The sequence below is a fragment of the Sabethes cyaneus genome, chromosome 3 (genome assembly GCF_943734655.1).
Source record: "Sabethes cyaneus chromosome 3, idSabCyanKW18_F2, whole genome shotgun sequence".
Taxonomy (NCBI): Eukaryota; Metazoa; Arthropoda; class Insecta; order Diptera; family Culicidae; genus Sabethes; species Sabethes cyaneus.
Genome location: NC_071355.1, coordinates 181895673 through 181910144, shown reverse-complemented (window position 1 = coordinate 181910144; position 14472 = coordinate 181895673). Strand labels below are relative to the sequence as shown.

Genomic DNA, 14472 nt, shown 5'->3' with positions numbered 1-14472 from the left:
CTACTTTAACAACTGTTGTCCTTGCTTTACTTTACTGTTTCGAAAGTTTGCCACAAGGCCAGAGCAATGAAATGCTCAACGGTGAAACAAATAACTGACGGCCGTTAGATCACCATCAAATGTGAAAATTAAAATGCAGCAGGGTGGACATCATGGGCACTTGCGCAGTGCCATCCATGGAGATGTAATATATTCTAAACGTGACGGATCCACCGAGTAAACAATTTAGAGAATGAGAAACGTGTAGAACCAGTGTCGACGCGCCGGAAGCGTGTCCTTCAGCTGACTGTGCGTCGCTATAGAGTGTAGAAATAATGGACTGTTCCCCGGCGATTACCGAGGAATGATGGGATCCATTTATACATACATGGTGTAGATACGTATTGACCGTGACTTTGTTTTTCAGTTCTAACTAAGCATTGATGGACATGCAGATAGTGAGAAGGAGACCATTGTGAGTCCTACACGGAACGGTGCACTCGGACGTCTTTTGTTGAAGTATCGGATGTGGTTTTACACGAACAACATGTGATGAACTAATGTTTCCGTCCAGTCCGGTGTCTAGTGTGTCCACAAGCCAAAGCGATAAAAGCAGAATCTCATTCTGTTGAGCTTCCTCCGATTTCTATATAAAAGTTTAGCGATTAAAACTTAAAGCGAGAACTTCTCTGGAGAAATCCGCTGTGCATTATACATATTTCATTTTTAGTTTGTCTATCTCATCAGGAAAAAGCTATAAGAATGAGCTTTTTAATTATTTTAACTTGCGTTTAAAACTCTTAGGGTCCTTTCTTTTTTCATTCACAATGGCCAGATAATTTGCATTAAAATATCGTTAATGCTAGTGACCATTGTTCTTCACTTCGCAGAGAGATGTGTGCTTTTTCTTCTCTTGCTTATTGTTCATTAATAATACTTGAGTAAACGATTCGAAAGGGGACGAAAACTTTCTTGAATAGGATGACACCCCTTTGGCCATACGAACGGGAGCAGTAGGACGCTAGGCATATTGAGTTAAAATTCCATCACCACAATATTTGTACGGCAACTCGAAAATCTAGTTTTCCATACAAAATCCACAATGCATCGCAAGCGCCATATCAATGGCTACTACGATCTTGCGCCGATACCAAGCTCACGCATCGCAAGTAGCGTCGCTGCCGTGGTCGTCGTGTGGTAAATGAACTTGTGTTCATTCATTCAAGCATTATTCATTCAAGCTACATTTTACTCTAATCAGATTACATAAATGTTACAAACAGCCAGAGATATGACATTATTTTGAAAGATCGATAGCTGTCAATGATATAGAGTAGCAAACATTGATTGCGTTTTTCTCGAAATCCCATTTTTGTCAATTAGTTCAGTCTGACTTAACACCGACCAATTATGTGTATTGTTTTAGTGCGTAAAGTGCTCTGCGTGTGTGAAACAAAAATGGATTTAAGGTCCAAACATGCATCATTGATGTTTCTGGGATTCCAAAAACAGTTTTTATGCCAAATTTTTATAGTTTTACTAGCTGACCCGACAAACTTCGTTTTGCCAAAAATTAAACCACAGACAAACAGACATAACTTTTGAAAGAAAAATCGACAAAAATTATCGTACTTCACATTTAGCCTGAACACTAACACCATCTATGATCGGCATTCCCAAATATCAAATAGCAACATGAGCGTCCCTTGAAGTAGCAAGTATTTTTGATAGGGAATTCCCCTTCTTTCGTCAAAAAGCGACACTTTGACCAAAACAGAGACATTCCCAACTAAGCTCAAATTTGAAATGACGGTTTAATTGGTACGAAGAATGGAAAACGAGTGTTATGTCTGTTTGTCTGCGATTAAACTGTGTTGTACATAAATCATGAATCTCGGATGATCTTTATCACAATCTCGAGTTTAGCAAGTTTCTGAGGAGTTCAACCTTGGATGATTCATTTTGGCAGTTACGTAATTATGAAAGCATCCCAGGTAACATCACCAATGCTATTCAAATTCAAGCCAATAATCATTTAAGTCGCCTTAAGTCACCCCCTCTTAAAGTCGGAAGGGGTCCTAATGCACCAAATATAAAATTTTTGCTTCCAAAAACCTTCACATGCCAAATTTGATTCCATTTGCTTGATTAGTTCTCGAGTTATGAGAAAATTTGTATTTCATTTGTATAGGAGCCCCCCACCTAAAGTGGGGAGAGGTTTCTATTCACCATTGAAAAAATTCTTGTCTCCAAAAACACCCGCATGTAAAATTTTGTTCCATTTGCTTGATTAATTCTCGAGTTATGTAGAAATTTGTGCATCATTTGTATGGGAGCCCCCCTCTTAGTGGGAGTGCAAATTTTCACGCCGATCGGTTTAGTAGTTTTCGATTCTAAAAGGAACATAGGGACAGACAGACAGAAATCCTTTTTTATAGGTATAGATTATTTAATTGTGCTAGTTGTTATTTGTGCAATATAATGCATTGTTATGTCGAATAATGTGGTATTTCACTCTCGGCCTGCCAGTTGATGAAATACATATAAGTGATCTCATGTAACGGCGAATCGCTTGGTGCCCACCCCTTCTCTAATTGTCATCGGAAAGTATCAATATTTGCTGATTTCCCCTATTTTTAACAATATTTTAACATAATGGACTTTATCAGGCCAGACTTTAAAAAAACAGAGTCTGTTCAATAAGTTTAAATATTGCCAAAAATATACGAAAATTAGCAAAACTTGATACTTTCCGATAAAAATTAGGGAAGTGATGGGCACCGTGAAATTAGGGAAAATTTCACATAAGATCACTTAAATTTCATCAGCTGGCAGGCCGTTTCTGAATTTCGTTCGTTTTAGGCTAGTTTTCCCATAAATAAAGCCATTTTCAAGTTTCGAAATTACTGCGAAGTTTCGAATAATCTCAGAAGTGAAATACCACATTAGTCGACATAACAATGCATTATATTGCACAAATAAATAGCACCATTAAATATTAAAACTATAAAAATTTGTACGAAATTGTTACTTTCATTTAAATGTATACAAAAGTACCTAGAACATGAAAATTTATTAGGTTGATTCTATGTTGAAAACGCATCTTTTTCATCATTCATTTTAGTCATCAAAATGTCGGAAAGCTTCAGGTAGACGTGGTTAAACATACTTTCACTAACAATTCAGATAGAATTACGCATGCCCCAGATATTCAAAACCCCACATCTCCCAAACTACCAATATTGTTTTTTCTAGTTAAGTGATTCTTATGTAGAATGTTCTGGCGAACATTTTAAGCATATTTATTTAAAAATAAAATTAGGAGTGTTTTGAGATATTCGCATTTTTCGTTTTAAATTGCAAGAAAATGTATGATGTTGACAAGTTAGATAAAAACTAATAACAGCATTCGATTGCATGGCCAAAAATCCATAGAAATAGTATATTGACATGTCTTCACATCAAGCCGTTTTAGAGATATTTAAACCCGAAAAATTACTTTTTGGGAAAATCTGTAAAAAAGAAAGTAGCGTCACTGCTAGGGGGATTGATCAATCGGCGTATAACTTTTAGAAATTGGTTATGGGGTCAGAATGAACAATTATGCCAACTTTGGTTGAAATCGCTAATGGTCGAATCCAAATGTACGTTTGAGATGGACCCATATAGCAAACAGGGTTGCCACATGCACAGATTATTCTGTGTTTAACAGATATTTAAAAGAAATCACCTGTACAGAATCTGTATGCATAGAATACAGATTTTCGCCAAATTACACAGATTAAACAGATTTTTGAGCTTTTACATGAGAGTGAAAGAGACGGAAATAGTCAGCAAAATGACTCTCTATCTTTTTCACTCTCATTGTTTTGCATTGGACAGATTTGTGCACAGATATTTTTCCTCGCCGTACAGATTGTCAGATTTTTCCAACAAAAAACACAGAATTATATGTGGCATCCCTGATAGCAAATCATAAATATAAGAGGCTTATGTCTGTCGCCAACACGAGGGGCACGATATGTATTTTCGTGGTAATAATCGCCCATATTAAGCAAAGACTCAAACCATACCAGATTACATTCAAGACGAGCAAAAGTAACGTAGTTGCACCTCATAGAGTTACATCTTACATAGCGTACCTCCAATTTGCTCTCAATTAGACGCTAGGCGACGCGCGGGGCTTACAGCTAGTATATTATATTAGCAATATAGTTCACTTTTCTATAATCCTGAAGACATGACTACTGGCGCCATTGCGGCATAAAAGGTTACCAATGTACACCGTAAATTCGATACGTCTATCGGAAACAACTCAACTTTCTGTATAGAGTTTAAACAATTCTAGGTAGAATTAACAAAACGGCGAATGTCGTAAATTAAACAAAACGGATGAGTTATTTTTTGCTGGACCCGCATAAGAAAATCAGCTCTTGCTCGGTTTGTACGCACTTGCGGCATTCGCCGTTTTGTTGGTTCTATCTTCAATTCGTGAATACGAAACTCCATCATCCCTTTAACTCGCAATTGCCATGAATCAACTATAGGGCGAATGTCACAAGCGTAAACAAATCGGGTCAGAGTTGATTTTCCTATGCTAGTCCAGCAAAAAATAATTTTCACCAGCTTACCTTCTCAATCGCGAATTACGTGAAAATTTACTTAGATGGTTTGAAATAAGAACATCGCTACGATTTAACCATTCGATTGGATGGGATCGGACCATTCGATTGGATGGGATGGGATAAAACCAAAACTTCAGTCAAAATGTCTTACAACAAACTAATCCGGTTAGCTTTACTATTGATCAAAAGCTAAATTGGTGAAAAGGGTCGCATTATACTGTGCAGTTTCTGGATGTTCCAATTAAAAAAGAAGGTCCCTCGAGTGTTTTCTTTTTTCGAATTTATTCTGTTTCACAAGGTAAACTATTTTTGAAATATTTCGATTTTCAGCTTTGATATGTTCCTATGTCATTTTTGCAATACACCAAATCATCATACCGTCAATTGCCAGATTTTCGTTTATATCGAATGTACGTGTGTGTGTGTGCAACTTTTTACAGGCATAAGGCTTTTTAAATTTAGTCATATTGCTGTTTAAACAACAAACTTGCCGTTTAAACAACTGAAATTTTGTTGGATTCTGCGGTCTGTTATGCAAACAAGAGCGCCAGTATCTGCCAAATGACGTCACCTTGATTTGGTCTATTGTAATTGAAGGTTTAATTAATTTTTTTCTTGATGTTTCTACTATCCACAATTAATTTTTATACCTAGCGTCATGATCTAGAAGTATGACGTTATTGCGATAGAGATAGCACATTCTATCTACCGTACCTTTTACTTATCATTGGTTGCACGCTTAAAAAATTTTATTACAAAAAGCTTTTAGTCACCTTTTTGTCCGCAAGAGGGTGTTACGACTGGCTTGTTAGACCAGCATGACACATAATGCAAAATAATTAATTCCCTTATATTTTAGTTTGTTAACTATCATACGCGATCGATCAAAGTGAGCTGAGATTTATTTAAATGCCATTTTTCATTAAAGAATTCCTAGCAGCCAAATTTCTTACGCTTTTTCGTGCGACGAAGAGGAAAATGTCGACAGAATAACATTTGTCATGCCGTCCTACACTAATGCATGCGCGCTAGCTTCGTAAACATTATTGTGATTTTTAGTTCGGGCGATGAAAAATTTTGATGGACGGATTTTAAAACGGTACGACGAATTTAAAAGATATAAAGTCAGCTGCGTAATTTAAATAAAATGCTTTAATAATCGCTTTTTAGTGAATTCAGAGGGCACAGATTGGAAGGTAAGTGTGTTTGAGTCAAATCAGCAGCAGAACTTTTAGAGTATTCATTAAATCCACCTAAGAAATGATGAAAATTGGAGAGGCTTTCCTTACTACGACGGAAATAAGAAATAAACCCTACCAAAAATTTTCGGAGGGGTAGATAAAATCGGCAAGCCACTGTATAAAGTAAACAAATGATAATTACCATAAAACGAATTGTACGAAAATCCAAAACCAGGCAACACTGTAGACTAAAAGTTTACACAAAGACGATCAACACTTTAAGTCCTGATGAAGATACAAATCCGGATCGAAACGCTAGCGTGAAAAGGAAAATATAGCGCCTACTGAACGGCTAAAAACCCGATAATTCGATACATATATGTCAATCGAAAAATGCTAGTTAGTAAAATCAAAATTATTTCTAAATATCAAACAGAAATTTCACTCGAAATAGCGTTGAAATTGCACATCATGTGGCCATAAGCAAAAATTACTTTTGAATAGTGAGTCTGAAACCATTCTTTCCCCAAAACTTTGAGATTGTATGGAACAGTTTAAATTTATTTGCATTTATTTTAAACTATAGTAAAAATGCATTTATATGGGGGCATCCAGATGGAAACTACATTAAAGCGAAACCTATTTTGTACAACCCATTTAAAGAAATAGGAAATGTTACAAGTTTAAAAACAGCATAAACAGGCGTTGCATATAGTAAGGAGCGGTAAAAGTGCGATTCAATAATTTATCAATGCAGATTCCGAGCAAATTGACTACATTGGCATGGATGGATGACTACTTTGACAGCATGAATCTATCGTAAACATTTGTTGTTTACGAAGCATAGTTGCTGAGTTATGGGTAAATGTTATTTTAGAGCGGTTTTGATGTAACATTGCCTTTTACGGCAAATACGATCACGGTGTTCAAAATACCGTTATTAAAAAATAAAATAGGCCATTTAAACGGAAAATGCCAGTTGATTTGTATTGCCCTCCTACACCCCTGAACCAATTTTCAAAAAAATCGCCTTTTTGAAGTTTTAAAGGGCAGATTGCTCATATAAAGTAAATAAAAACCTTCAATAACACTTCCAAAATAAACGTAAATCACAGCCGGTAGTGATTTTTTATGCAACATATGTGCATTGTCGACCATTTTAGGAGTTTTACGCTATATTGGGACTAACCGGAAATGTTCCGGATAAAGTTATCGCTGTGGAAAATAGCCGGTATCGAACATGAACAAATACTTATCATGTGACACCTCAAATTGCGCCAGAATTTAAAAACTAGATCACTGACAGTCAGATCAACTACCTAGCGCCACATTGGTTGTATCTGGACAAATTCCGGGGACTTCCGGGAACACCCAGACAAGTGGCCAATTTCGTCCATGAACAAAAACCTATCGTGCGATATCTTAAATGACACTAGAATTCAATAACTAGATCAATGGAAGCCAAATCTGCTATCTGGGGTTAGATTTGATCATATCTGGACATAATTGGGGGACCCTGGGAACCCCTGGGAAGTCAATAACACATTCTGGTACATTTTTGATAATAAAGACATGTTCGGAATTGGCCATTGTGGTTCTTGGTACTCAATTTGGCTTACTTGGATAAAATAGAAAGTTTTAGTGTGATTTAAGATGTCGTATGATGAGTTTTTGTTCATGTTCGAAATTGGTCATTTCCTAGGGTTTTCCGGAGTACCCCAAACATGTCCAGATATGATCAAATCTAACCCCAGATAGCAGATTTGGCTTCCATTGATCTAGTTATTGAATTCTAGTGTGATTTAAGGTGCCGCACGATAAGTTGTTGTTTATGGACAAAACTGGCCACTGGTCTGGATGTTTCCGGAGGTCCCCGGAACTTGTCGATATATAATCAGCGTGGCGCTAGGTAGTTGATCTGCCTGTCAGTGATCTAGTTTTTAAATTCTGGCGTAATTTGAGGTGTCGCATGATAAGTATTTGTTTATGTTCGTTACTGACTATTTCCGACAACGATAACTTAATCCGGAACATTTCCGGTTAGTCTCAATACAGCGTAAAACTCCTAAAATGGTCGGCAATGGACATATGTTGCATAAAAAATCACTACCGGCTGTGATTTACGTTCATTTTGGAAGTGTCATTGAAGATTTTTATTTACTTTATATGAGCAATCTGCCCTTTAAAAATTCGTCGATCGATTTTTTTAAAAATTGGCTCAGAGGTGTAGGATGGCAATACAAACCAACTGGCATTTTCCGTTTAAATGGCCTATTTTATTTTTTAATAACGGTATTTTGAACACCGTGACGATATCAACAGGAGGATATTACTTGTCGAAAAATTGTAGCAACGTTTTACATCACCCACATATTTCTTTTAAAAATGCGGTGACAACAATTTACAAAATATATTTTGTTTTTCATAATTTGCTCAAACATTGTCAAGCACCTAGCGGGGCAAAAGTTCGATTCACGGACGGAGCAAAAGTGCGATTCATGGACGAAGCCAAAATGCATAGGTAATTATATACCGGTTCAGGCACTATATTACAGATATTTCTGCATAACTCGGAAACTAATGGAGCAAATGGAACCTAATTTGGCACGTAAAGGTTTTTAGAGGCAGATTTTTGTTCTATGGTGGATTGAGACCCTTGCTTCCTCTAAGACGAGGGGCTCCCATACAAATAAAACAAAAATTTTCGCATAACTCGACTATTAATCAAGCAAATGGAACCAAATTCGGGATGTGGGGGTTTCTAGAGACAGATTTTTTTTATATGGTGGTTTGAGACCCCTCCCCCACTAGAATGGGGGGGGGCTCCATACAAATGAAACACAAATTTCTGAATAGCTCGGGAACTAATTATGCAAATGGTAACAAATTTGGCATATGAAGGTTTTTGGTGGCAAAAATTTTTTCTATGGTGGATTGAGACCTCTCCTTCCTCTAAGAGGGGGGGCTCCCATGTAAATAAAACAAAAATTTCCTTATAACTCGACTATTAGTCAAGCAAATGAAACCAAATTTAGCATGAGGGGTTTACTGACGGCAGAATTTTTTTCTATGGTGGTTTAAGACCCCTCCCCCTCTAGAAAGGGTGGCTCCATGCAAAAGAAGTACAAATTTCTGCATAACTCGGGAACTAATCAAGCAAATGGAACCAAATTTCGTAACCCAAGGTTTTTGGAGGCAGAATTTTTTTCTATGGTGGTGAGACCCATCCTTCCTCTAATAGGGGGGGTGGGGGATTTCCATACAAATAACTCAAAAATTTCCTTATAAATCGACTATTAATCAAACAAATGGAACCAAATTTGGCGTGTGCGGGTTTCCAGAGACAGGATTTTTTCTATGTTGGTTCAAGACCCCTTTTCCCTCTAGAAGGGGTGGCTCCTATACTAATGAAGTACAAATTTCTGCATAACTCGGGAATAAATTTGGCAACCTAAGGGTTTTGTAGGCAATTTTTTTTCTAAGGCGGATTGAAATCCCTCTCCCCTCTGGAAGGGGGCTCTCATACAAGAAACTCAAATTTGTGCATAACTCGAAAAATAATCAAGCAAATGGAAACAAATGTGGCCTCCCACATGGCCACATTTTTGAAGGTAAGTTTTTTTGGTAGTTTTTGACCCCTTTCCCCTCTGGGGCGACAAAAAACATTAGGCATTACCAATACCACCAAAAACTGCTTATAGTAACATGATTGAGGGCGAGATGGTCGCAGGCCGCGAGTGTTGCCTTCCATACTAAAATATAGAGTAAATTTGGAACAAAACTGATTTCTCTAAGTCCATGATTTCTGACCAGTTTTCAACTGATTTCAAACGAACTGCACTGGTATTTTATTGCGATTTTGCCAACACTATCATTTTATAGGTTGGTAAAAAAACCCAAATTATTACGTGGGATTAGAAATGTGCTGTATGAATTAGGAATATCTTGGTTTGTCAAAAAGAAAGCTCTTGGTTGCAAGATTACAATTAAGCAAATCTTCAGCACTATGAATCTGCCCCCTTTTTGGAATGGCGTTTTGAACTTATTAAATATGCATCTTTAGTGAAAAACAGTCTTCACAAAAAATGTGTATTTTAGCATACTGAATAACTTTGTAGAACATTTGAAAGCAATAAAAAAATCTTGTGCAAAGTTATTGAGCATAATTGATTTTTAAGAGCTCCTTTTTAACACATCATTATATTTCGCAACCGGTAAGAGAGAGATAGTTACTATATTCAGCAAAGTTGCTTATTTTAGTATGTTCTGCAACTTTCCGGAGAAAAAAATTGTAGTATCACCCTGATAGGTGAATTCACGGTCACCCTAAGATTGCAGAAAGATGCACTATATTTTATTATTAAACTTCTCCAAAGATACTATGCCTCAAAAATAACTTATTTATATGTTATAGCAGACTATTGGGATTTTGGTGGTTTCATTAGGGTGATACAAATTTTTGTTTATTTAAATGCGTTCAAAAAGATATGGTGTCTTCAGAAAAGTTATAGAACACATTGCAATAAGCAATTTTGGTAAATACGGTGATTCTTTATCTCTTTCTCTCCGAAGAATCTTTGAAAAATTAGGCATTTTTTACCCAATTGCTAATGTCCGGACCACCGTGCGCTTGTGAGGATTCACAGACACAAATCGTTAGTTTTATTTTCTGTTCTGAAAATTATTGTATTCTTTGCGTTGTGAATATGTAGCAAATACTTACTTCAACACTTATAGTCATTTGGTGCTTCAACACCGAACCGTTGAGGTAAAAATGAAATTGTATTCGAATTTAACATAATTATGGGAACCACGGGCACCACTAGTCGCCGGGCATTGTATAATAATTGCACCGGAGGAGGCACGATAGCAATTCAGAAGAACGTTGTTATCCACATTTTATTCAAAGCAACTTGTGAATGTTTTATCCGGTTTAATCCTTGAATATTAAAACTGGCATGCAATCAGTGGCACAACACTCACCTGAATGACGGTTTTCCGCGGCCCATGTCCGTGGTGCAACTGCTGTGGAAGCTGTGACTGCTGCTGGTGAGCCTGCTGCTGGCTCAGGATCGGTTGCAACGGCAGTGGTAACTGCAGCGGTAGCTTCGGCGCTAGCTTATCCGGTTGCGACAGCGGATTGGTATTGTTGGCCCGCACCAGGTCCAACGCCAGCAGTGCCTTCGGACCACCGGGTGTGAAGTAGACGGTCTGGTGCTGCTGACCCGGCTGTCCGGACACCTGAATCGGCTGCAGCTGCTGGTGCGTGCCATTGATTGGCTGCGTAAACGATTGCGACTGCTGGAGGTTTTTGTTCTTGTCCACCATCGGGTGGACCGTGTCCGTCAGTGGAGCGCGGAATGCGGCCGTCGCCAGGTTCGCTGACTTATTCTTCTGGTTGTCAAGCTTCTTCTTTCCATGGGATGCAGCCAGTCGCTTCCAGGAAAGTGCATTGATGAACAGCGAATGCTTCTTGAGATTTTTCTCCAGAGCATTTTTCTCCGAGAGGATTCGAGAGCTGTCTGTGTTATTATTGTTGTTATTGTTATTGCGCTCCTGTATGCTGTTACTGTTGTTGTTGCTGTTGATGTTGTTGTTGATGCTATTGATGTTGCTGTTTCCGGTGATGCTGCTCTGATGTGTTTGCTGCAGTAGCATCAACGTTCCGGCATTGTTCGAATTATTGTTCTTTCCATCATCCTTACCACTAAGGTTCAAGTTATTATTGTTAATGGCATTGTTATTAGGCACCGTTTGGATCAGATTCGGCGGTTTCGTGTTTTCACGGTTCTTTACATTGTTCAACTGCTCGTACGAGTAGTTGTTCAGTGGAAAATCGGCCGAATTAGATGACGACAAAGTCCCAGCGCTGTGATGGTGCGTCGAATAAATGGGTCGACGCTCCCGGGGGCTAAAACTCAACACTGTACCCATTGTGACCAATTTCAGCTCTTCTTCCGACACCAGCGCTGAAGGTGAAGAAATTTTCAGTGATTGCTGCACTGACCACTAATAGTCGAAGTTAAAACTCGTAACGACGCTATGCACCTCGAGCCCGCTGGGTGCAATCCGATTTTCGTACAGTTGCTTTTATGTAACAACGAAAATCTATTTTTCTTATTCTAAACGCATATCCTTCGTATATTTGTGTTAGTACTCCTTCACGCCACCCCCTATTTTCAATTGTGTCACAACACCATTCCTGCAGGCAATTTTCCTTTAATTGAAAAGCTCACTACACTTTATTCGCTTTTCTTTTTCAGCGGAAGTTATCCTACCGACAATCGAGTTAGTGTCACACTTCCGCTGACCACTCAAAGGAGTACTAATCCCCAAAGCGGGCAAACTTTCGGAATGGCAAACACACGCGATAAAAAAGGACAACGGGCTGCCGTGGGACGCAAATTGCTGAACATAAATTTTTCCAAGCAAATGGTGCACTCACACAGCGTTATAGCTTGTTCTTCTCAGTTTGAATCCGTACTAACAATGACACGCACACACACGTGGCCACACAGGCAGTTTTCAATCACGCACTACCTGATTTTCTTTTCACGCCTCAAAGTATGGTATGGCTCATGGAAAAATCGCAAAACGAAGCCTTGTGATGGATTTTTTTGCTTTGTACAGACAAAAATAAAACCCCACAATCAAATCTTTTTCCAATCGATAGCCATAACTTTCCCGACATGAATCATCGTCGTGCGGCAAGGAACGGGGTCATGTCATACTCCTTCATGGGGCGGATTTTTCATTTCACTCTTTACTACACTTTTCGAAACTTGTCTATCAGTAACCAATAGATTCTTTTACACTCTCTTCTCAAAATGCAACAAAAGATTCACTGATTCGAGGAATAATAGATAACACCGAGATCCTGTTTGCATAGCAAACTGCACTAAGAATAGTTCAGGAAAATCTGCACCAATTTTTTTTTTGATGTTATATCAAAACGCGAATATGGAGGACCGAGTCACTCGCACACTGGTTCTGATATAAATGACGATTCGGTTGGAAAAGCGAACTTCGCGAGTCAGCACAGCACTTGTCCTGTGTGAACGAACCGCAGCGCACACAAACACACACGGTGGACCGCTCACTAGCCAGCCAGGAAAAGCACCCATACAGCGGACCTTATTCACCTTACCATCATCATCGTCATTCAGCCTGAAGCCTAAAGGAAAAGCAAGCGCTTTCCCGACGAGAGCCTGTTTTCCTTACCAACCAAATCGATTCCCTGTGCGACGGCGCACAATCGACACTTGCCAGGACCGTCATCGCCACGAAGCACCAACACAGGAACGAAACGTGTGCACTTGTTCCGGCGAGAAAGGATCCCCTTAACGAAAACAATCGCATCGATGCGAACGGCAGTCCGGTTTCGTTTTACTTTCCATCCCTGGCTGGCTGACTGGCTGGCTGGCTTGGCTGGCTGGCGAAACCACCCACTCAGTTTATTCGCTTGTCCTATGTACGTTCATTGTCGCTCACAAAGCCCGGTTCACGGATTGCCTAGCTGCAGGTAATTTAGCCCACTGTGCGGGGGGTGGTGTTGTTCGTCACACAATACACCACCAAAGCACCACCCCGAAACGTGTAGTACGTACATAGGCGGTTTGACGTTACCCGCCTGCTCGGTTTGGTTGGTACGGATACGGCCACGCAGGAAAACGTGACATCGGCAGTGAGCAACGCTATTTGCTTGAATGATTCCTTCTTTCTCCCTTATTCGTGCTGCAACATTGTTGTTTGTAATGATCGGAAGGGGTTTAAGAATTCTGGCCTTGCGTATATTCTTGTCCGGTGTCTTACCGTACTTGCTCGTAGGCCAACCTTGGTTAAATGCAGTGCAGTGACGCTCGCCACACAATAGTTCCCTAACCGGAAACAGTTTTATTGAAGATGTTTACACTTTTTGAAGTGAACTACGTAGTCAAGATTAGGTTTGTCGAGGGAAGATCCAACACCGGGAACAGATAATGAAGGGATTAAATATACATACTTGCATGCTTTATTGTTAAGAAGTAAACACTTTCGCATACGTAAAAATGACATACCTACATATTTAGCCTTAAAATTGCACGATAAAATTGCAACACACAGATTAATTTTTTGATTGATTTGATTGCCATCAAATTTTCAGGGCATTGAATGAAACATTTAAACTTAGTTTTAGCGTCTTTATTATGTTTTGTTTTGCCCCCGTATCCGAATGCCTTTACTGCGGCTTCAACCCCACCCATGAGGTTCTGCACAACCCGAGCAGGAGCGAAGAGCAACATAAAATAAAAGCAATATTAAACTGTGTTATAATGGTATATTTTGTTATTGAATAGACATGGAGATACATTTGATAACACATTTTGTTATTGAGTAGGTATGGTTGTAAGATGAGTTTAATAACTGATTTTGTTATCATATCTTATTTTGGCCTTAAAATGACATTCGATATATTTCATACAATTTTTTTGATTGATTAAAGAGAATTTAGATTATAAATATTTTATAAAATGACTTTTTAATATCTCATATACTATCAGTTATTGCTTTGTTATTCAAATAACACAAGTAGTTATGCTTTTGGCCTTAAAGGAGTAATACTTTGATATTATTTTTTGTTATTTTACCAACTATGTCAGCCAAAACAAGACCAAATTTTGATATGAGTTATTCGATTTCCAATAACA

General features: G+C 38.5%; 1 protein-coding gene across 1 annotated transcript in view; it reads right to left on the bottom strand.

Moving 5' to 3' along the window:
* The window catches only part of LOC128743232 (cyclin-dependent kinase 5 activator 1), an 83764-nt gene extending 72045 nt beyond the window's left edge, over positions 1-11719 (bottom strand). The window contains exon 1 of the mRNA XM_053839773.1: positions 10769-11719. Coding sequence (XP_053695748.1) covers positions 10769-11719 — 951 coding nt within the window. The remainder of the gene's footprint in view (positions 1-10768) is intronic.
* Positions 11720-14472: the final 2753 nt, after the last annotated feature.